The sequence below is a fragment of the Dermatophagoides farinae genome, chromosome 1, assembly GCF_024713945.1.
Source record: "Dermatophagoides farinae isolate YC_2012a chromosome 1, ASM2471394v1, whole genome shotgun sequence".
NCBI classification, from domain to species: Eukaryota; Metazoa; Arthropoda; class Arachnida; order Sarcoptiformes; family Pyroglyphidae; genus Dermatophagoides; species Dermatophagoides farinae.
In genome coordinates this window covers 158,530-180,589 of record NC_134677.1, presented here as the reverse complement: position 1 = coordinate 180,589, position 22,060 = coordinate 158,530, and the positions used below count along the sequence as shown (strand labels likewise).

Here is a 22,060-nt window from a genome sequence, read left to right as displayed (position 1 = left end):
AGAGCTCATTGAAAATCAATGATTGGACCATATACCACACACACACACACACTACATTGTTTGTGAGAATGGAATTTCATTTCCAATTCCAAATGGAACACAATAGAATCGGTTATTTGTGCGTCTATATATATATATCTATCTAAAGAGAAAAAATAAATCTGATTTCTTCTTCTTTTTTCGCTATGTATGTGGAATAATCTAAAATAATCAAAGAATGGTTGCATGATATACAAATGATATGTTCTTTCTTTCGTTGTTGTTTTATTGTTTATTGCCATTGCATTGATGCACAACTACTTAAAGTATTAAAATCGCAATAGTGTTTTATCAGTATGGAGCCATAGAATCATTATTCTATTTTGTTTTGTTTTTTGTTTTGTTTTCACTATTACCCTAATTGGTTTATAGTGGTGTATGGAGTACATATGGGATAGTAGAATGCATGTAATGGATCCACGATCAATATTGATCAATCTGTTTGTGTAATGTTGCTGTTTATTTTATTATTTATTTGGTTGGTTGTGTTTATGTTTAAAAAAAATTAATTTCACATTATAATTCCATGTGAAAACAGCGAAAAAAAGCGGCAAGCAGATTTTTTTTTCTAACAATTTTTCACTCAATATTTTCGATAACAACAACAACAACAAAAAACAAAAAACAAACAATCGATCAACCAACCAACCAACTAACTAACTAACTATTGCATTTCATCGGACAAAGATGAATGAATGCCCGTGAGTTTCGGGAATCATTTGGTGTGATGATGAGGAAAAAAATATGAATGAATCAATGAATGAAATGATAGAATTCGGGAAATTGGAAGCAATTTTTTTCTGTTCACTCTTTCATCGAGTAATTGTTTTGCATCACTTTTTTTGTTGCCTTGTGTGTGTGTATGGCTCCTATAAATAAGAATGATATTGAATGATACTCTCTGGTATTCCTTGTGTGTGTGTGTGTCAAACAAGGAATGTCAAACAATTATTTTTGCAAACAAGCCAAAAACTGAACCAACAGAGAGAAAGTTTTGTTGCAAACTTTTTTCTTTGCTTGAATTTCCTACTACATTTTCAGCAGTAGAATAAAGTAAACTAGAATCTCGTAGACATATTGATGACAATGATTATCACAAGTTATGAAATGGTGAGACCAATATTGTGTATCCACGATGATAGAATTATAAACCAGACAGAACAATTAAATGTTGAATGGATGCACATTGATGAAGAAGCCAAAAAAAAAAAAATAATTTTCATTTTCGGATCAAATCACTTGGGAATCAACGGAATGAATTGTCAATTTAAGCCAATAAAAAAAAATTATCATTAATTCACAATGAAAGGAAAAAAATTCTTAATAAATTCCAATCGGATCGATACCTGTCGTCTGGCGTAGCATAGATCTAAATGTTTCAATTAAGGCAGTGAAGCTGCCATTTTAGGATAACTTTTGTTTTGAATCAGAATTCTGTTTTTGACATTAAGTGCGACTTATCATCATCATCGTTGTTGTTGTTGTTGTTGTTTTTTTTTTTTTTGGTGAAAAAAAAGAAACTTGTTCAAATGAGATGCATAGTGGAAAAACGAAAACGATTTCTATTTTTATAAAGCCTCTCACTAACGCTAAATGTAGCAAGAAGTCGATGGCAATCAAAAAAAAAATATTACAACAACAACAACAAGGAGACAAGCACACAAATACAATCTATATCATTACATAACTCATAATAAACAATTTTGATTCAATGAAAAGAAATCATCGTTTTTCTTTTTTTTATTTTTTTTGTCATAATTTTTTTTTTTGCTTTTTTTATGTCCTGAAACTATGTGATCTCATTGAATGTGTACATTCTGGCATTAGTGCAAATATAAAAATCTGTTCAAACTCTGTAACAAACAAACAAACAACGTTGGAAATAAAAAAACAGTGAATGGTTATATATTTTTTTTTTTGGGCTGGCAAAAGGTCCCAGTTTTCAACTAAAGAAAGAGAAGCAAAACAGTAGTAGTCAATGTCAATAGACAATGGGCCATTAGCTGTATTTCAAACACACTTACACATAGCGACAGAGAATGGTTAGTGCTTCTAGTGGTTGATGGTTCATAATATATAATCCTGAAATCGGTTGGTTAGTTGATAGATGCTATAGTCATTTTTATAGCCAGACCTAGTTGTGTGAATTGATGAAACACACAACAAATACAAAAAGGAGGTATGCTTCATTCATTCCATTGCAAACGACAACGAAACTCTGCTCTTGAATTCGCAAGTTGGCGGCTTTAGTTTAATTTTGAAAAAAAAAAAAAAATTTTTTTCGTCACACAACAACATTTTGGCTTTGATAAAATGAAATGACTATTGAGGAAAATTAAGTTGTTGTTTGTCATTTAAGAACTAAAGTGACAATTAATGTTCAACCAAAAAGCAAACGTTTCCTACATACATCATTATATTGCCATAATTCTCCAATCATCATCATCATCATCATCATAGATCATGTGTGTACGTGATATGACAGTCGGTGGTTTATTAGATAAAAATGATCCATAATTGAATTTGTTGATTTTTCAATACTTTCTTCGCTTGTTTGTTTGTTTGTTAATTTAATTTGTGTTTTGTGAAAATTTGGCCTAGAAAATACCAATTAAACAATCGTGACGACGGTGGTGGTTTGAAAAAAAATTCGGTGCATCATGATCTATAATCAATAATCAATAATTGATTGATAATTTAAATTTTTAAATGAAATCCTCGTCATCACCACTACAACCAATATCCATCCATGATTCATCATTGATGATTGATTGTCACATATCACCACCACAATGTGATGGAGAACAACAACAACAACAAAAGTCGTCAAAAGCCATTAGTTTTGGATTGAAGCAAACATTGATCAAAATGATGATCATGTTACCGTCATCATCATCATCAGCGGCAGCAGCAATGTTTTATGGCCATTTATTGACAGGCTTATTATTGGTGGTTATTGTTGGATATCAATCCATATTAGTCAACTGTGAACATCGTGCCGGAAGTTATCGTAGAAATCAACAACAACAGGCATTATATCGTGCACCATGTTCCCAGACAACTGATTGTCCATTTGATAATACACAATGTAATTTAGTGAGCAAAAAATGTCAATGCAAACCGAATTTCGTCCAGGTAGATAGTTTTGTGAATCGTTCGTACATTACACATTTGGCAATGACATGTCTACATGTAGCACAATTGGATGAACGTTGTATAAGTGATATACAGTGTATTGTAGATTATAGTGAATGTCAATTAACTGTCGAAAATGTTGCTGGTGGCATCAATCGAACCATTCATATGTGTAAATGTATTTCGGGCCATGAGCTTAAACATGATCAAGCCACAGTGATAATTGATGGACAACCACATCGTGTGCGGCCAATATGCGATCCAGATAATGATCGTACGAATTCTTCATCTTGGCTTATAACGGTCGTATTGATCAGCATATTGGTACTGGTCATTCTAATTGGAACATTTGTTTTGATTGTACGTTACCAGCGTCTACGACAACCATACAATCAACAAACCATAACTAGTTTGACATCGCAAGGAGGAATCAATTCATCACATCAAATGGGTCAACATCATCCATTAGGTTCATCATCACCACCACCAATGGGTTCAGCTGAAGCTGAATTTCAAAATGATTTCATCCAAGTATTTCCGATGCATCATTTAGAACCGATGCCAGATAAAAATGTTCATGCATATATTATCAAATAGTGAGCAAACTAACAAAAAATAAAAATAAAAAAATACCCGGGATCATTATTTGCATCGTGAATCAACCAAACAACAGTAAAAACAACAGAATAACGCACAAAGTAATTTGAAAATATATTCATTGCATTTTAAAAATTGAAGCTCTAAACCGATCATTGTCTCTGCAGCCACTGTCATACACACAATCATTAAAACAGTGAGCCAACAACAAGAAAAAAAAAGGATACCTACTATCATTGTCCCGGGATCTATTTTAATTGAACGTTTTAAATAAATAAAAAAAAATTCGAAACTGGAACACCACTATCAAGTGAATTAAATGATGGTTATATGCAATGGATATGTGCGTGTGTGTGTGTGTGTGCGATGTGGTGCTTCTTATTAGTCGACTGAAATTGAGCGACTGAAACAAAAGCAGCACAACAAAATTAAATTTATTCAAACCTGGATCTAAATCGCTTTCTACACATTAAAATAAATAAAAAAAAATTTGTAAAAATGGGATAAACACACACACAGACACACACGAATACAAAAACAAAACAAGTACCAGAGTACTACACAAAATACATATCTCGAGTATTAACAAATATTGGGAATTATCGATAATAACAAAAAAAAGTGTGAATTTCGTGTAAATAATTTATTGCTTTGCTAATTTTCAGAACAAGAGAGAAACAATGAAAAAAAACCACCCTGTTTTGTTGTTACTAATTGTTATATTTGTTTGTTTGTTTTTTTTTCAATTGTAATCCTTTGAAAACAAATTTTTCTTTTCTTTTTTTTTTTTGAAACAAAATTTGAATCTATTTATATTTTATTTTAGCAATATTGATGATGACTATTTGTTTATAAGAAAAATTTCTATTTACATTCCAAAATTCATCATCATCATCATCCAAAAATTATCACACATATACATCATGTAATAATGCAAATTTAGCACCTTTGACAATGAAATAAATTTGTTTTCAGAACAAAATTTGGTTTAAAACAAAATTGAAAAAAAGAGATTTTTCGGAAAAAAAACCGTCTGCCTCCAGTCTGTTGAGTTTTTGATTATTGAATCCCAAATGGATTCTGATGATGACGATAACTAACATCTACATGGAGAAGAAAATCTAGATTTATGTTACGCGGTTATTAAGGAAATAATATATTCTCTCTATAGACTTTCAGAGAAATTGAATCTGAACAAAAAAAAAGAAAAATATTCAACTTATTTTGTTGCTGATGTTTTTTTTCTTGTCTGCAGCAAAATCAAAAAAAAAAAAAATCAAGTTTGATGCTAGCTACTACTAGCCCAATTCAATTAGAATAGAGCCGAAAAAAGATTAATGACTCAATGGGTAAAAAAAAGTGACAAAAGCAATATTTGCACATAAACCTAAAAAAATGGTAAAATTTTTATTTTCATTTCACCAAAAAAAAAGGAGAAAAATAATCATCACTTAATTTTCTTTCCATTTAGCAATTAAAAAATGAGGCAGCGATTTTATCATCACTACAATGAATGTAGGCTTCACTGTATTGTTTGCATTTTTTAAAAATAAAGTAAAAGACTTGATTTGATCATATTCACATTTTGTGATATAATCTAAATAATAATAATGTTCATCAGTTAACGTAAGTATATGACAAGAATAACAAACATTTCAGCAAACACACACTGAGAGATAGCGTTGGTTATAATTATAAAATTCTGGGTGACCAATCAACTTACGGGAATTGCAGTGAGTATGTGTGTGTGTGTGTGTGTTCATGTCACATGGGATATGATTTTATCTGAAACAAAAATTCTACAACAACAAACTACGTTAATTCCTTGGAATTTTGAGAAAAAAAAGATCATTCTATATATAGAAGAAGCCCGTTATCAGGAAAATGATTGGTTTAGAAAATAAAATTTTTCAAGCACAAACACAGTGAATCACGAACAAACAGAACAAACCAGATCAGTGAACAGAGCAACTTGAAAAATTCATAAAGGATAATGACTGAGGATTTTTTTAAAGAAAATATAGATTTCGTTCTGGAAAAAAACAATACTAAAATTTAATTATTAATGCCATGTGGATGTTGTTGTTTTTGTTGTTTTTTTCTGGGTGGTTGAAAATTGCAACGAACAACCAAGCCTAACAAGCAAACAATGCGATCCATGACTGACCAAGAAAAAATTTATTGTTTGCATTGCAACAACAAGCAAAAGAAATGCGTGTTAAATTGACAAAAATTATCTGCCAATCTATATAAATTATATTCGCTAATGGAACTTTATGTGTATTTGGGTTTTCTTTCATTTCTCCGAAAAGACAAAAAAAAACAAATCAGAGGTGTAACAGCCGTAATTTTTCCGTGTGTGTGTGTGTGTGTGTTTCCTTTTGCAAACATTTTGATGATGATAATGGCTCTCAACACACACTCACACACGCATTTAATAATGTCATCATAATGATGATGATGATGATAATGGTGATTGTCAATGGTCATCATCATCATTTCTTATTTTGTGGGTCGTATCGTATCTTATGTCTCGAAAAAAAAGAATCAAAGAAACAAACGACAACTTTTTTTGCATTGTTTTTTGCTTCTTTCCACATTCCATTCATCCAACCATGTATCTATTTAGCTTGAAAACTATGAAGAATATTTAGAAAACAAGCCACGAATTTCTGTTTTTTTTAATATATCTGTGAGTGAGTATGAAATTAATAGTGAAAAAATATCACAATTTACCAAAATAATGGTACAACAGATGTTGTTGTTTTATAATAATGATGTTGATGTTTGAATGGGATAGCCACACTTTTTTTCGGTGTTGTTTGTTGTTATTTGTAGAGTGTGAAGATGTGTGTGTATGTGAAAAATAAAGGTACCAACAACAACAACAACAAACACAAAAATCAAGAATGTGTTGTGCTGCTGCTCGAAAAAAAATAGAAATATTCAAGTATCAAACAAATTGTTAGATGAAAATGGCAAACAACAACAACAACAACAACACCCAGAAGTAGTAATGATGATGATAATGATAATATTATGATAACCAACCAACCTAATATTACATTACACAACGGAAAAACTAAAACAAACATCTCGTGTGAAAAGTTGTTGTTGAACATGATGATCATTTTTTTTTCAAAATGTGATAAATAACCTAAACAACAACAACGATACAAATAAATTTTTTTTTTTTTTTGAAAAAAAAATTTTAATCCATTGTAAGAATAACAAGGAATTGAATAATTTGTCATCATTCGATTGGCAATTCTTCTGTTGATAAAAATCTCAAAATGTTTACCTAGTTGCTGTTGTATTATACTAGCTAATAATAATAATAATAATATTCACCTCGGCTTTACCAAAGATGAAGGAGAAGAAAAAAAAAACATTCAAATATTGACACAAACATATCGAATATCTGCATCATTTATTGAAAAGTGAATTTTCATCGCCATTTTTTTATTCTCAATTCGGGGTTTGCCACATCATAACTTTTCCAGAAAAAAGAGAGAGAGAGAATATTTATTTATTCTTTCCTAAATTATTTGTTGTTATTGTTGGTGGTGGTGGTGGTGGATATGATTCTACGATCAAGTCACGTCATCATCATAGGCATCAAAACGAAAAACGAAATTCGAATGAAATATTATAGCGATCCGTATAGAATGAGAGAGAGAGAGAGAGAAGAGAGAAATGGAGAGATGATATATTATAATTTGAATTTTTTTCTTTCTCGTTTCATTCAGATGTATGTGTGTATGTGTGTGTCTGTGTCTGCCGAAACGAAACAAAACAAAAAAAAAATGAAATGAAACGAAAAGAGAAAAAATTCACAGTGTTTAAATTTTTTCCGTTTTTTTTCACTAAATTCGGAATAGTTACAACAACAAGAATTTGGAAAAAAAACACAAAATTCCAAACAATGACGACCACCACGACTAGCAGCAGAACCTTGATTTCCTGGACATTTGACAATTGACAAATGGAAAAATATTCATTCTATGCTAAGCTGCCAACACACATACACACACACACAAATACGCTCGATTGAACTATACAATAGTCGACGAGAAATAAATGAAATTCAAATTCATACATGTCATATATGTTTTTTTTTGTTGCTTGAAATGAACAGAAAAAAAAAGATTTTCCAAATCATTAGGTATGCATGTCCAACAGCAATAGCAACAAAAGATAACTCATTTGTTCCATGGTTAATGAATGTCGTTGTGGGAGGAATGGCAGAGAGAAACGTACGACGATTTTTGGACCGGTTCTGTAAATGAATCAGAATCATCATTTGGTACCAAAAGGGGAATATTGCATTCATTGTGTATTCAGACATATTTAATAAAAAAAAGAATCATTTGATTGAAACAATAAAGCTCATTTACAAAGATTTTTTGTTTTTAGTATTCCGTACGCGTGCCCGCGCGCTTCTACACAATTGTATATTGTATTGATCTAATCTTTGTCAATCTGTTTTTTTTTTGTTCATTCCCTGCTGCTTGTACATGGATCATATGTTGAAGAAAAACATACAACCAACACACACACACAGACATAGTGAAATCTGTCAAAAATTTGAATCAAAATAGAAAAAAAATCGAATATTGCATAATTTTTGTTGTTGTTGTTGTATCAGAAATTGAAATCAATATATGTGTTCACAGTGAGAATAAAAATTTAAATCTCAGCACAAAAAAAACTACAAAACAAAACGATAAACTCTTGATCATTTTTGAGAAAATAAAAAATGTAATAATCGTAATGGAATATACAACACATAAAATTACAAAATTCAATATCAATAGACATGTATCTGGCAAATTTCCCATCTCCCAAAATAATCATTCATTCATTACAGGAGATTTCGAGAGAAAAGTTTTTGTTTTTGTTTTTCTTTTTGATTGTTTATGGGAAAAAAAGGTTAATTTCATTTCATTTTTCTTTTAGAGGATTATGATGATGGTGAAAAGTTTTCAAAGTATTATTTCGCGATGCACATTGCAATGATATGATTAGAATTTTGTGTTTGTGTTTGGGACAAACTTTATTTATCATCATGATCAATTTGATAGATTGAAAAGTTATTGAAACTGACCAAACATCTAGTTTATTTAGAATGAAAATCATACATTTACACTCCATCATTTTTATCATCATTTGGCATGAATGATGATGAAAAAATCAATAATTCTCGACTGTTTGTTGAAAAAAAATGATTGATGCAAGACAACTCTATACAATAGATGCATTAATAATGAGAAAAACACACACACACAAGAATTTCGCCTTCTGATTCTATTATCATTGTATAATAATCATTTCTATCAAATCAGTTCAATCATTCTGACCAGATAAAAGGATTGTGCGACAACACACACACACACACACATATGTGTGTGGAATATTCATTTTTCTCATCATAAAATATTCAAGGTGAATATGCTGAATATTCATATGTTGTCTATGTGTGTGTGTGTATGTGTGTCTGCAAGATAAATCAAAAAACCGAAAAAAAGCAATTGTTATCATATAGAATATAATACAAAGCAAGATCAAATTTAAATTCGAGCATAGTTTATGATCCCAACTACTGCCACTAAATCAGTGATATTCAACCAAAGTAAACGAAAGAAAAAAGATGAAACTATTTGCTTTGGAAACCATTGTATTGTACAAGGTTTTAAGCTTGAGTGAAAATTGAGTGGAATAAAAGTCGACGACGACGACGACGACAATAAAGAAAGAATGAAAAGGCATAAAATTTAAAATTCTAATAAATGAAAAAAAAAATAAAGACTTGCCTTGACTTTTTTCTTCTGGTTTGTTGCTGTTGATTGTATGAGCTGAATGGATGATGATGCACATAAATGGTGGAGACTATGTTGACGTTTATTATATGGGCCATATATACGATGTCAATATCAAGTTTCAACTTTTATTCTTTCGGACCAAACAACAAAGCAATTTACGTTATTTGATTGCCATTTATTTATGTCTGTGTTAGTGAGGGCGCCATCACCATATTATTCGCTCTATGGCTCCTGGTTTTTTTTTCATCATTTGTGGAAAAGAAAATGAAAACGAAACAAAAAAATTAAACGATTTTTTTCTGTTTTAAATATACTATAACTGCTGGTCATCAAATGCATCAGATGAATGTAGAAGGATAATTCCGTCGGGATTTCCGGACGGTTATTCTTCTTTTTCACTATTTATCACATTCATTCATTCATTCATTCACGGTAAAACTATTAAATTGATATGTTGAATCTACACCAGTGTATCATCAGAAATCCTTCACACACAAAAGATTTGTTAAGTTGTTCTTTATATATTTCTTCCAAATTGATGATGATGATGATCATAATTCTTGTCAGATGCGTGGGTTATGGTGGTGATTGTGAATGCAGCATGTTAATTGAAGAATGTATGTGGAGCGTTCTTTTCTTTTCATCATAAATTCTGTTTTTTTTTCGAATAAAAAAAAGTTTGAAATGAATAAAATATCGATATGATAGGATGATGTTCATTCATCGTCGATTCAGTGTAATGTATAATGATGATGATGATGATAAATTTTGAAAATGAATCAATGAATGAGAGATAAGAATGAATTCCAATAATAATAAATGATCAATTGATTTTGCAATATTTGCTGCTTGTAGAGAAAAAAAAACTTTCCATCCACAGTTGGTCATCATCCAATTCATATTTTTTTTATTTATTTATTTATTTTTTCAGTTGTCGGATCGAAAAAGTGGAAAAAAATCGTAAACGATTCGAATGAATCAAATTGTGTGCACTACGGTCTACGTATGATGTATATTGATTCACAAATCAGAAAAACAGTGTCTCTCTCTCTCTCTTTCTCTCTCTGTGTGTGTGTAGGGAAAGAAAAATACAACTTTAAGTTAGCCATATCGAAAATATTAGAAATGGAAATTGAGAAAAAAATAAAAGATAAAATTACCATAATAAAGTAGTGCACAACCATGATGATTTCGACATTTTTATGTTTCGTGTGTTTGAAATTTTTTCGGTTTATACCGCGATGCCTTTTGTGCATAAATTCGATCGAAGAAAATACGGCTGACCAGGACACACAACGACAGTTTGTTGGTTGGTTGACCAATTTTTTTTTTGAGTTTCGTTTTCGTTTTTTTTCTCGCAAAAAAAAAAAAAAAAAAATGAAACAACCACGACAACAACAGAAGCAACGATAACAGTTGTACGATTTGTTGTTATATTCAGTTAAATTTTGTTTTCTCACATGAATGATTCGTGAAACACAAGAAAAAGAGGAAGAATTTGAAATTCTGAAATTGAGTGCAACGGATGGATATATGTGCGAAGGAGAACAACAACAAAAAAAACCAATTTTTTTTTGTTTCAATTCTTCTAGTTTGTTGGAGACATTTAGGAATTTGATCCACCGTTGTTGTTCATCATAAGGTTCATATAACCATGTGCTGTTGGTGAAACATTGGCCCAGCAGAAGAGAAAATCATCGACAAACGTAATCTATTATTATTATTACTAAGTGTATTACACATTGATTCATTTGTATTGATCTAGTAATTATTTTTCTGTGTACGATATTTTTTCGTCAATCCAGTTTTTTGTTTTGTTTTGTTTTGTTTTCTGTAATCGAACTCTAATAGCATGATGATGATGATGATGATGATGGAATTTTTCTTTCAGTCAATCCTGTTTGTGAGAAAAGAGAAAAAAAAGAAACAAATAAGCAAGTAGTGTAGGAAAAAGTGAGTAAAGGCAAAAAATGGCCAAATTACATCCATAAATTGTTTTTTTTTTCATCGTGCTATATATTGTTTAGCTGGCCCAAAAATCTGCCTGATTGCACATTTGACAAAAAATCGATCGATCGATTCCGGTAGTTGTACACACACATACAGCCATTGCACCATGATGATGATGTCAATGTTAAAATCAGTCTCACACAAGTTTGTTATATATATCGAGCCAAGGCATGGTTTCATTGATCAGGTATATGCAAAAAAAAACTTTGAATAGAAATGTTAAAGAATTAAAAACGAATTATAGATAAGAAGAAAGAAAAAAAAACAGAGATAATTGACCACAAAAAAAGAGTTAAAAATGAATGAAAATTGATCATCGTTATCATCATCCTAATAATTGCTCAAAATGTGACCATTCATAGTGGATTCTATTTCCTACACCATTTTTTTTCTTGGAAATTCAAATAAAATAAAAAAAAAACTATAGCACCAAAGACAAATATAGCCTATAGAAAGATTGATTCTCAAGTCACAAAAAAAACTTAATGGTTATCGAAAATAGAGTTTGGCTCTTTGCTTACTTTATTGGATGTGTTAAAAAACATAAGATTCGAAAATAGATATATAGAATGATGATGATAACGATGACGATGATAGCCATTGTGTTTGTTTTCTTTTTTTTTTTTTTTTTGTTGTCTCGGGATATAATACCGCCAAAACAAATTTGTTCGACAGCGGATACACTACTATAAATACTAGAATGAAAAAAAAAATAATTATGGTTTGATAAGCACAATTGTGTGAGAGAACAAAATGAACAACAAACAAAACAACAACACTAAGCCACCAACTGTTTTCATTTTCATTTTGTTTTTGTTTCTTGTTACTTAAAAGAATAATATATTATCACAAACCAACACCAGAATTTTTCTTTCTCTTTTTTTTTGCTAGAAAGTAAGCCAATTTTCGGTAATAATAATAAAAAACACTTTGCAAATACAAGCATCATCATTATAAACATGTTAATCGCTTATTTCAATTCTTGGTCCATCGTCGTTGCTGTTTTATCGTTATAGTGATTCGATGATAAATATTAGCATAGATGTAAAAAAAAGATTGTGAAATTCAAATATTTTTCTTTGGCAAGGTTTACTATCAACAAAATAATGGCGCAAACTTCGAATACATATGTAGCAAAAAATCTATCCACAAAGTATGTGACACAAAAATTTATCATCTGGCTTTTATTATAAACGTTGAAATACATTTTTGCAAAAGATGGATTTTCAAAAAATCCTCGATAAACATTATTCTTGTCATCATTCTTTGATGCAAATCCTTACAACATACATTTTTTCATCTCAAATTCGTGGCATTCTATTGCGATATTCACCAGAATCTGTTTCATATCTTGAATCAACATTTCTGGCTACAAATCAAGATTTATCTTTGCTTATATCGAATACGGCGAAACCTAATCATGATAATCAAATGTTGATAAGTTACATTAAAAAATTCAATGATTCAACTAAACATTTATCAGTGGATGAGAAACCGTATCTGAATCTATTCAACAATTTAATCGGTGTAAAAATTGCTTCAAGATTTGCAAAAAATTGTAGTTTCTTCCATTACAATAAAACATTGAATTATTTGTTTCTTGTAAAAGGAAAACATTTCAATTTTTATTCTGGAAATTCTGCATCCAAATCCAAAGGTGATGATTGGAATGAAATACGACCATTGTATCGGTCAATATTGGATTCGGTTTTCGATTATCAACAATTAAACAATGACCCGTATTGGAAAGAATATGAATTTGATAAACAACAAGAAAAACATTATAAATTGTATGCAAAATTATCACCAATTAATCGCGCCGACATGTTTTATTCACGACAATCTTCTGGCCGAATCCTACGGCGATCTAGAAATGAATTTCCATTTGTTGATTTCAATGATGATCAAACTGAGGAATTGTTACGCAAAGCTTATCAAGATATTTTCGGTGATAAAGCTAAATTTATGACAATTGAACAACAACCACAACAACAACAACAACAACAACAGTATCAGATTGATGAATATTTATTGAAAATTTATCGAAATTTCAAAAATACAAACATTGAAAGTCTTTTAAGACATTGTTGTCCATTGTTGCCATCTGAATCGTGGACTGATGACATTATTGAAATGCGTACTTCATCGAAACAATTGTTTGGTTTCATTTACGCTATTTATTACCGAATCATCCCCATGGAAGTAATGGGCAGTAGAAAAAATTTTCGTAATTTTAACAAAACTCTCAAGCAACTATTTACCGCATGTTCGATAACTAAATTTCGTCCATGGGATATTATCTACGGCATTGATGTTGCAATGATGAAACCGCTTTTCAAAGATATCTATAAAAGTATCAATATTTTCACACAAGAAAATGAAATTGAAATGCAATTTCTTTGTTGGATTTTCCGCGTGTTGAAACAAATCATTCGTTGTAAATTTCATATTACGGAAAGCCGGTCATTGAAATATTCATTGCTCTTTTATCGTTATGATTTATGGGCCAAATTTTCTAATCAAACTATTCGTCGGAATATCGAAGAAAAACATTGGCAATTGATCGACTACAAACCCATTGAGGAGACAAAAATGCAATGTAGTGATTTAGACCAATATCTCCGTTATTCATCATTACGTTTTATACCGAAACGTAAAACACTGCGTCCAATTACTAGACTTCGATATGCACGAATTGCAGCCAATCTGAATTTCAAAAAGCAAGCATCAACTTTTTCAGCATTATTGAATTGTTTGAATCAAAATTATTATGACAAACAAAATCAGTTGTCAGGATCACTGTTAAATCTGCATCAGAAATTTGTCAATTTCAAACAGAATGCAAATCTTGCCAGTGGTAATTATTACGTAGTACGTGGTGATTTTCGAAATTGTTATCCATCAATCAATCTAAGCAAATTGATGACAATCATTATGTTGGCCATTGAAAATATGACTCGGCAATGGAAATGTAAACGGGTCAAAATCGGAAACTATTCATTACCAGCAACATTGCATATGCAGAGTGTGAAATTGATTCGTAAAAAAAGAAATTACTTTCTTGAAAAAATGAAAATCATTCTTTACGATCCTAAAAGCGATGATGATGATTATCGTAATGAAAAGTTTATTGTCCAACAACTTGGCTATGTAAATCTCAATAATTGGATTATCAATGTTGATCGTTCGGAAAATAGCAGCAGTGGCAGTGGCAATAACAACGCTTTTGGTACAGAAAAAATTATCTGTCTTCTAAAAGCTTATTTGTATAAAACAATCATACGGCTTGGACGTAAAAGTAATTTGAGATATGAGAAATACGGCATCCGTCAAGGTGGACCATTATCCAATGCCTTATGTCGTATATATCTCAATTATATTTGGACCGATGCGTTCCGGAAACAATCATTCACTATTGATAAGAATGATTTATTTCAAACTTTTGCCGATGATTTCATATTCATGACGACTTCGATGGAAAAAGCGAAAAATTTTCTTGAAATTTTGAAATTAATTTCCAAAAACTTTCATCTTCACATAAATGATGAAAAACTTTTCATCAATTTTGATGATAATGAATTGAAAGAAAATTATAAAGTCCAATTCCTCGGTAGAAAATTGACTTTCAGTCCTGAACTTGGGTTCGGCATTGATTTCAATTCATTTGCTGGCCAATCAATTTTGAATACGTTCAATGCGAATCCAATGGCACCATTGTTAGTTGAAATGAAACTATTAATAGGTAAGTGTTGATCTCATGAATGACATTTACTAACTGATTGATCTGATTAAATCCAGGAAATATGCATCTTCATTGTTATCCCGAACTTTTTGATTGTCAATTAAATCCCGTGAATGCGGTTATCGACAATATTTTTCAACGAATCTTATTGCAAGCAATGAAATTGGCAAGTCTTGTTTCGAAAAAATCAACAACAATTCATTTAGCGTCAAATATCCTGAAATTCATCTATCATCTAGCCAGACGTCTATTTCAATGGATAAAAAATTGTAAAATTCAATTTCATTTAACGGAAATTCAAATTCATTGGATATCGGCTGAAGCCGTCAGATTATTATGGCAAACCAAAATGAAACATCGAACCAAAGTAGAACATTCATTTATTAAAAAGTATTGTCGAATTTTACATCAACAAAGCTGTTGTGATTCTGGCCAAAAAATCAATCTCACTGGTGATGTTGGTTATCAATTTCCAAAAGAAATGTTTTTTCCATTTGATCAAATCAAACTTAGATAATTGTGAAAAATTTTAAAAAATTCCCGAAAACTTTCTTACATATTATTATAATTAAAATTTCTGTAAATTTTCTCATTACACATGTTTGTGAACATGTGGTATATATACAAAGTATACGTTGTTTCGTGTTTTCGTTTTCTTTCTGTTCGCCAAAAATGGATACAACAAAACAAGAAAATAAAAAATTCAAACCAAGTTTAAAATCAAAACAAAAAAGAAAATTACTATCAAAAAATTCATCATCGAATCATAAAGCATTTGCCATCAAATCGGCTGTCAAAGCTGAGAAACAATTTCGTCGTAAACAAGATATAATCGCTAAACGGGAACGTTTACCACAAATTGATCGTCAACCATTGGAACCACCACCATTTGTCGTATCGGTTGTTGGTCCACCAAAAGTTGGAAAAACAACATTGATTCGTGGTTTGATACGGAATTATACTCGTCAAAATATCACTCAAATTACTGGACCGATTACAATCGTGTGTAATAAAAATTTGCGTATAACATTGATCGAATGTAACAACGATATTAATTGTATGATCGATGTGGCGAAAATTTCCGATTTAGTTTTGCTTGTTGTGGATGCAAGTTTTGGTTTCGAGATGGAAACATTTGAATTCCTCAATATTTGTCAAGCACATGGTTTTCCGCGTATAATGGGTGTTTTGACGCATTTGGATGTATTCAAAAATCCAAAAAAATTACGACGAACTAAAAAACAATTGAAACACCGTTTTTGGACTGAAATTTATGCTGGTGCCAAGTTATTTTATCTTTCGAAACTAGTGCATCAAGAATACCTTCGCAATGAAATTCATAATTTGGCTCGTTTTATATCAGTGATTAAATTTCGTCCACTTGAATGGAATTCCAATCATCCATATTTGATTGTTGATCGAATGGAAGATTTAACGAATCCTGATGAAATTCGATTGCAACCAAAATGTAATCGTAAAGTTTGTCTATTCGGTTATTCTCGTGGTGCCAATTTCAAACCAAATCAAGCCGTCCATATTCCTGGTTGTGGCGATTTCCAGATTCATAGCATCAATTTTATTCCGGATCCATGTCCATTACCAGAGAAAGAACCGATAAAGAAAAAACGCAGATCATTAAAAGAGAAGGATAAATGTATCTATGCTCCAATGGCTGGTGTTGGTGGTATCGTATTTGATAAAGATGCCATTTATATTGATCTTGGTGGTAGCCATTCAATGGGAAATGATGCGGCGAAAACTATGACTGAAGATGAGCAACTTGTCGCTGAAATTAATCAAACTGCACAGCCATTAAATGTGCAGATTTCTTCATCCGAATTGAAATTATTCTCTAAAACATTTGAAGAATCGAATTCAAAAGATTCGACAAAATTACGACGAAAAGTCATTTTCGATGATGAAGACGATGATATCGACAGTGATGACAATGATGATGATGATGATGATGATGACGAAGATGAGGAATCTGATTTTAGTGAGAAAAAGCTTGCAATTGGAGAAAATTCAGAAGTGGAAGATGACGAAGATGTTGCCTTTTTTAGTTCCGATGATGATGATGATGATGATAATGACGATCTGGATGACAACAAACGAAATGAATGGAAAGATAATTTGCGGAAAAAAGCTAGTGAGTCTTTTTATCAACGTATTGCAAGAACAGTGAATATACAGAAATTGGTTTATGGTGAAATGGATTCGATAATGTTCAAAAATGAAAAAAATCCTGTTGATTCATCGAATCATGAAATTTCCGACGGACTTTTTCGACAGATTCCGACCGATGATAGTGGCAATGATTCACGTAGTATGAAATTTACTATGAATTCATTGGAATGTTCGAATTTTCCAGCAGATTTATTAATCGATTTCGCTAATGATCCAACGGAATTGGATTCTATTCGTGATTGTTTCATCACCGGGCAATGGAATGAAAATGAAGATGCCGGAACGATTCTGGAACGAGATAAACGTCTTCGAGATGAACTTGATGCACAAGATGATGATGAATTATATGATGATTTTGAAGATTTAGAAAATATCGATGATAATGACAAAATAAAAATTGAAGATGATGAAATGATTGACGACGATAATGATGATGATGACGACGATGGAGATGGAAAAGATTTAATGGACAAGAAAATGATGAAAAAACAGCAATTCAATGAAGAATATGACAATTTGAAAAGTAAAAATGTTCTCAATACAGGTGGCGATGAAAAAATGTTTATTGATTTTGAAAAGGAAAAAATTCAAAGACAATCAGAAGTAAGTCCATTCGAGTGAATTGTGAAATGTTGAAATTACAATTTTTACATTCTATTCTCTAGTTAAATCGAAAAGAATTTGAAAATATGCCCATGGAACAACGTGTGCAGTATGAAGGTTTCCAGGCTGGTCTTTATCTTCGAATCGAATTGACGCAGGTACCGTGTGAATTGGTCACCAATTTTGATCCATCATATCCAATTATTGTTGGTGGCTTGCAGCATGCAGAGACTGACATTGGTTTTGTTCGTACACGATTGAAAAAACACCGTTGGTATAATCGAATATTGAAAACAAAAGATCCTCTAATCATATCATTGGGTTGGCGTAGATTTCAAACGCAACCATATTATTCCATTGAAGATCATAATGGTCGGAATCGTTTATTGAAATATACACCACAGCATATGCATTGTATGGCATCGTTTTGGGGACCAATAACGCCACAAAACACGGGTTTTGTTGCTTTTCAAAATATTTCAGAAAGAACCACACAATTTCGTATTGCAGCCACAGGTGTTGTTTTAGATCTGGATAAAGCTTCGCAAATTGTTAAAAAACTTAAATTAATTGGACGACCGATAAAAGTTTACAAGAAAACGGCATTCATTGGTGAAATGTTTAATTCGCCACTAGAAGTAACGAAATTTGAAGGAGCTGCCTTGCGGACTGTAAGTGGTATTCGTGGTCAAATTAAAAAACCAATTAGATCACCAGATGGTGCATTCCGTGCAACATTTGAAGATAAAATCTCATCAAATGATATTGTATTTTTACGAACATGGGTTAATGTACCGGTGGCCAAATTCTATGCAACCGTCACGTCATTATTGATGCCAATCGATCAGAAAGATCAATGGATCGGTATGAAAACTACCGGCAGATTACGTTATGAAAATCAAATAACCACACCGAATAATCCAAAATCTTATTATCAAGAATCGAAGAGAAAAGACTATCGTTTCAAACCAATGATTATACCGAATAAATTGCAGGAAGAATTACCATTCCGTTCGAAACCAAAATTAATGCCCAAAAAATCTAATCGAATCGACCGAATTGCCGTAATAAAAGATTCACATGAAAGACGAACGGATAATTTGATTAAAAAACTGAAAATGGTTTATCGTGAAACGACAAGACAAGATCGATTAGTGATGCAGAAACGTGCCGAACAACATCGAAAAGAATTGGCGAAAATTGAAAAAAATCGTGCCGAAAAACAAAAAGAACGAAAAAAACAAATTATGCGACAGCTAGGAAAATCTCACAAAATTTGATTTTTTTTATTTTATTATTAAAAAAATTAAGTTTTCAATTTTTACTGTTTTTGGTTTGAAAAAATTTTTCAATCAACAGTCGAGCATCTTTATGATTATTTGGCAAACGAAAACGACTGCGAATCCAATCCGATAATTTTGAATTGACCGATGATTTAGCGTAACGTTCATCAATCAATACGATTGTAGCATAATCATTTTGATGACGAATGGCACGTCCAATTGATTGATTCACAGCTCTCATGCACAGATTTTCATAATATTCATTACCGGCATCTGATTTGATGCGATTTAGATGATTAATTTTTTCCATTAATTCAATAGAATTTCTATTTGCATACGGCAATCCAACGACAACAATACCACGACCTAAATCATCACTAAAATTGATTCCTTCACTCATTTTACCACCGATAACTGAGAATAAAATTGCACTATTCATAGGTGATGATTTGATGAATTTCGTATAATTGTTCAATACGGCTTGAACTTGCGAGTTTTTCTTTGGTTCACGAAATATTCTTTTATGATTTCGTTCGAACAATTTCAATACATCTTGTTGTTCCCATTGTTTTAGCAGCGATTCTTGATAATCATACGAAGGAAAGAAAATGACAATTCCTTTGGGTATGGTTTTGACCAAATCGACAAGTAGCAAACCAGTTTCTTTGATAATAGCCGGTGAATTGCGACTGTGGTATGAATAATTCAATCGAACACCATTTGGCCCATTGGACACTCCAATAGCAACAAGTTTATCATCGCTGATTACATGATTACATGAAAAAAACATTTGACGTGTTTCTGGTATATTTAATGGCCGATATAATTGATTCACGTAATCATCGAATGGTTTCATTGTGCCACCACAAAGTATGACTGAACGACATTGTTGCAAAATATCTTGAAAATGATTACTTGGACTCAGTAATAAATATTTAAATGAAGAATTTTCAGGATTTTTCGCGTCAATTTGTATCAATATTTTGGCCTCAATATTATAGTTGATTAATGATGCGAGAAAATCTTTTATCAGATGTATTGTATTTATATTGAGAAATTCTTCCTCTTCATCATTTGTTTTTGTAATTGCCACTTTTTTCTTGTTGTCTTTTTCAGCTATTTTGACATTTTTGTTGTTGTTAATTTTTTTCAAAAATTCCAACGTACCAGATGGCTTTGTTATTTTCGTTTGAGGATTGTCATTAGTTTTTTTCGATGTTGAAAACATTTGTAATTTACTTGCAATTCTACTTTGTTCGATGAATTGCAGCAATTCGTGAATATTAATATTTTCAATATTCAATTTGATTGTCAGATCTAATGGTTGAATACATTGGTTCTCTTTTTGATTGCCAAGATGATTAAATAATTTTCGTACGACGAATATCATTTGTTTCAGATATTTCAAGTTCAATGCATTGAATCGATTATAATATCTGGCCATATACAGAGAAAGATATTTGAGCAGCAATGAAAGTTGTCGTGAACGAATTTCCAAACTATTTACATTTACAATTGTTTCCAACAGATTATGTGCTTCATCAATGATAACAATGGAATCTTGAAGTTTGATATTGAAATTTTCACGTGTTGCCCGATGCAATAGACAATTATAGGGCATTACAACAATTTCTGAATCAGGAATAACCATTCGGGTGGAATAGTATGGACACGTTTGACGTTGTTTACCCATCGATATGATTTCTTCAATATCACAAACGTCGCCAAGAATTTGTCGTCCAAATTCTTCCATTTTCAATACATTTTTATATTGACATTTTTGATTCTTTTTTTGTTTTAAATCATTACATTTTTCATTTATCATATTCAAATTATTGAAACAATTAACTTGGTTATTTATGCAATAATTAACCCGAGAACTTAGTGGTGTCAACATTAATGATTGTTGATTATCGTGGAAATATCTTGTCTTTTTGAATTCATTTATAAATTGCGATAATTGTGAATGGGTACGACTGCAATAATAAATTTTCGGCAGAAAATAGGCCACATTTTTTTCATCACCATCATCTTCATTTAGATTGAAATCTTGATCGAATTGGATGATTAAGTCATCCAGATCAGGATCATCATTGTTCGATTCATCTGAAGTTCGTTTCAGTGATGACGTTACATTGATTTGTCGATTGATACGTGATATTTTTTTCTTTTTCAATTCTTTTGAATAGGCGATATGTCGGGTTAATTTTTCTAGCTCAACATTTAAATCGTTGATTTGATTGTTATTTGTCATTTGTTTCAATTGAACCGATAGCCAATCATCATCGTTTTTTTGTTCATCGGAATTCTGTTGTCGTAATTCATTGATTTTATTTTCAAGATTTCGTTGTTGTTTTGACTTGTAATCTTCCATCCATTTGGATAATGAACAAATAATACTCAGTGATTTACCTGTACCGGTCGGACTTTCAATGATTGAAATCAGACCATTTTCAAATGATTCGTATAATTTATTCATTAATTTAATCTGTATATCGTATGGTTTGTATGGGAAATCATAATTTCGTTGATTTTGATCACACATTTTGTTGTTTACCATGGTACACAAAATCAAACAATCGGTGAAGATCGCGCTTTTTTTCCACATTGATTTGTGTTTTTCAGTAGGTACCATCAACATA

The 22,060-nt window shown here is 31.3% G+C and overlaps 4 protein-coding genes across 4 annotated transcripts; 3 read left to right on the top strand and 1 right to left on the bottom strand.

Annotated features, from left to right (window-relative positions):
- Positions 1-2,175: 2,175 nt before the first annotated feature.
- LOC124492699 (uncharacterized) lies at positions 2,176-4,753 on the top strand. The gene has a single exon (XM_047055674.2). It carries the CDS (start codon positions 2,749-2,751, stop codon positions 3,769-3,771), a length of 1,023 nt encoding a protein of 340 aa, XP_046911630.1. The 5' UTR covers positions 2,176-2,748; the 3' UTR covers positions 3,772-4,753.
- A 4,852-nt stretch (positions 4,754-9,605) lies between these two features.
- LOC124492687 (telomerase reverse transcriptase-like) lies at positions 9,606-15,973 on the top strand. Its single transcript, XM_075730920.1, has 3 exons — positions 9,606-10,025; positions 12,495-15,345; positions 15,402-15,973. Exons 2-3 carry the CDS (start codon positions 12,822-12,824, stop codon positions 15,860-15,862), a joined length of 2,985 nt encoding a protein of 994 aa, XP_075587035.1. The 5' UTR covers positions 9,606-10,025; positions 12,495-12,821; the 3' UTR covers positions 15,863-15,973.
- On the top strand, positions 15,907-19,457 carry LOC124492683 (ribosome biogenesis protein BMS1 homolog). The gene is made up of 2 exons (XM_047055647.2): positions 15,907-18,135; positions 18,198-19,457. Exons 1-2 carry the CDS (start codon positions 16,018-16,020, stop codon positions 19,413-19,415), a joined length of 3,336 nt encoding a protein of 1,111 aa, XP_046911603.2. The 5' UTR covers positions 15,907-16,017; the 3' UTR covers positions 19,416-19,457.
- LOC124492688 (ATP-dependent DNA helicase DDX11) lies at positions 19,358-22,059 on the bottom strand. Its single transcript, XM_047055653.2, has one exon. It carries the CDS (start codon positions 22,057-22,059, stop codon positions 19,450-19,452), a length of 2,610 nt encoding a protein of 869 aa, XP_046911609.2. The 3' UTR covers positions 19,358-19,449.
- Between the last annotated feature and the right edge of the window lies 1 nt (position 22,060).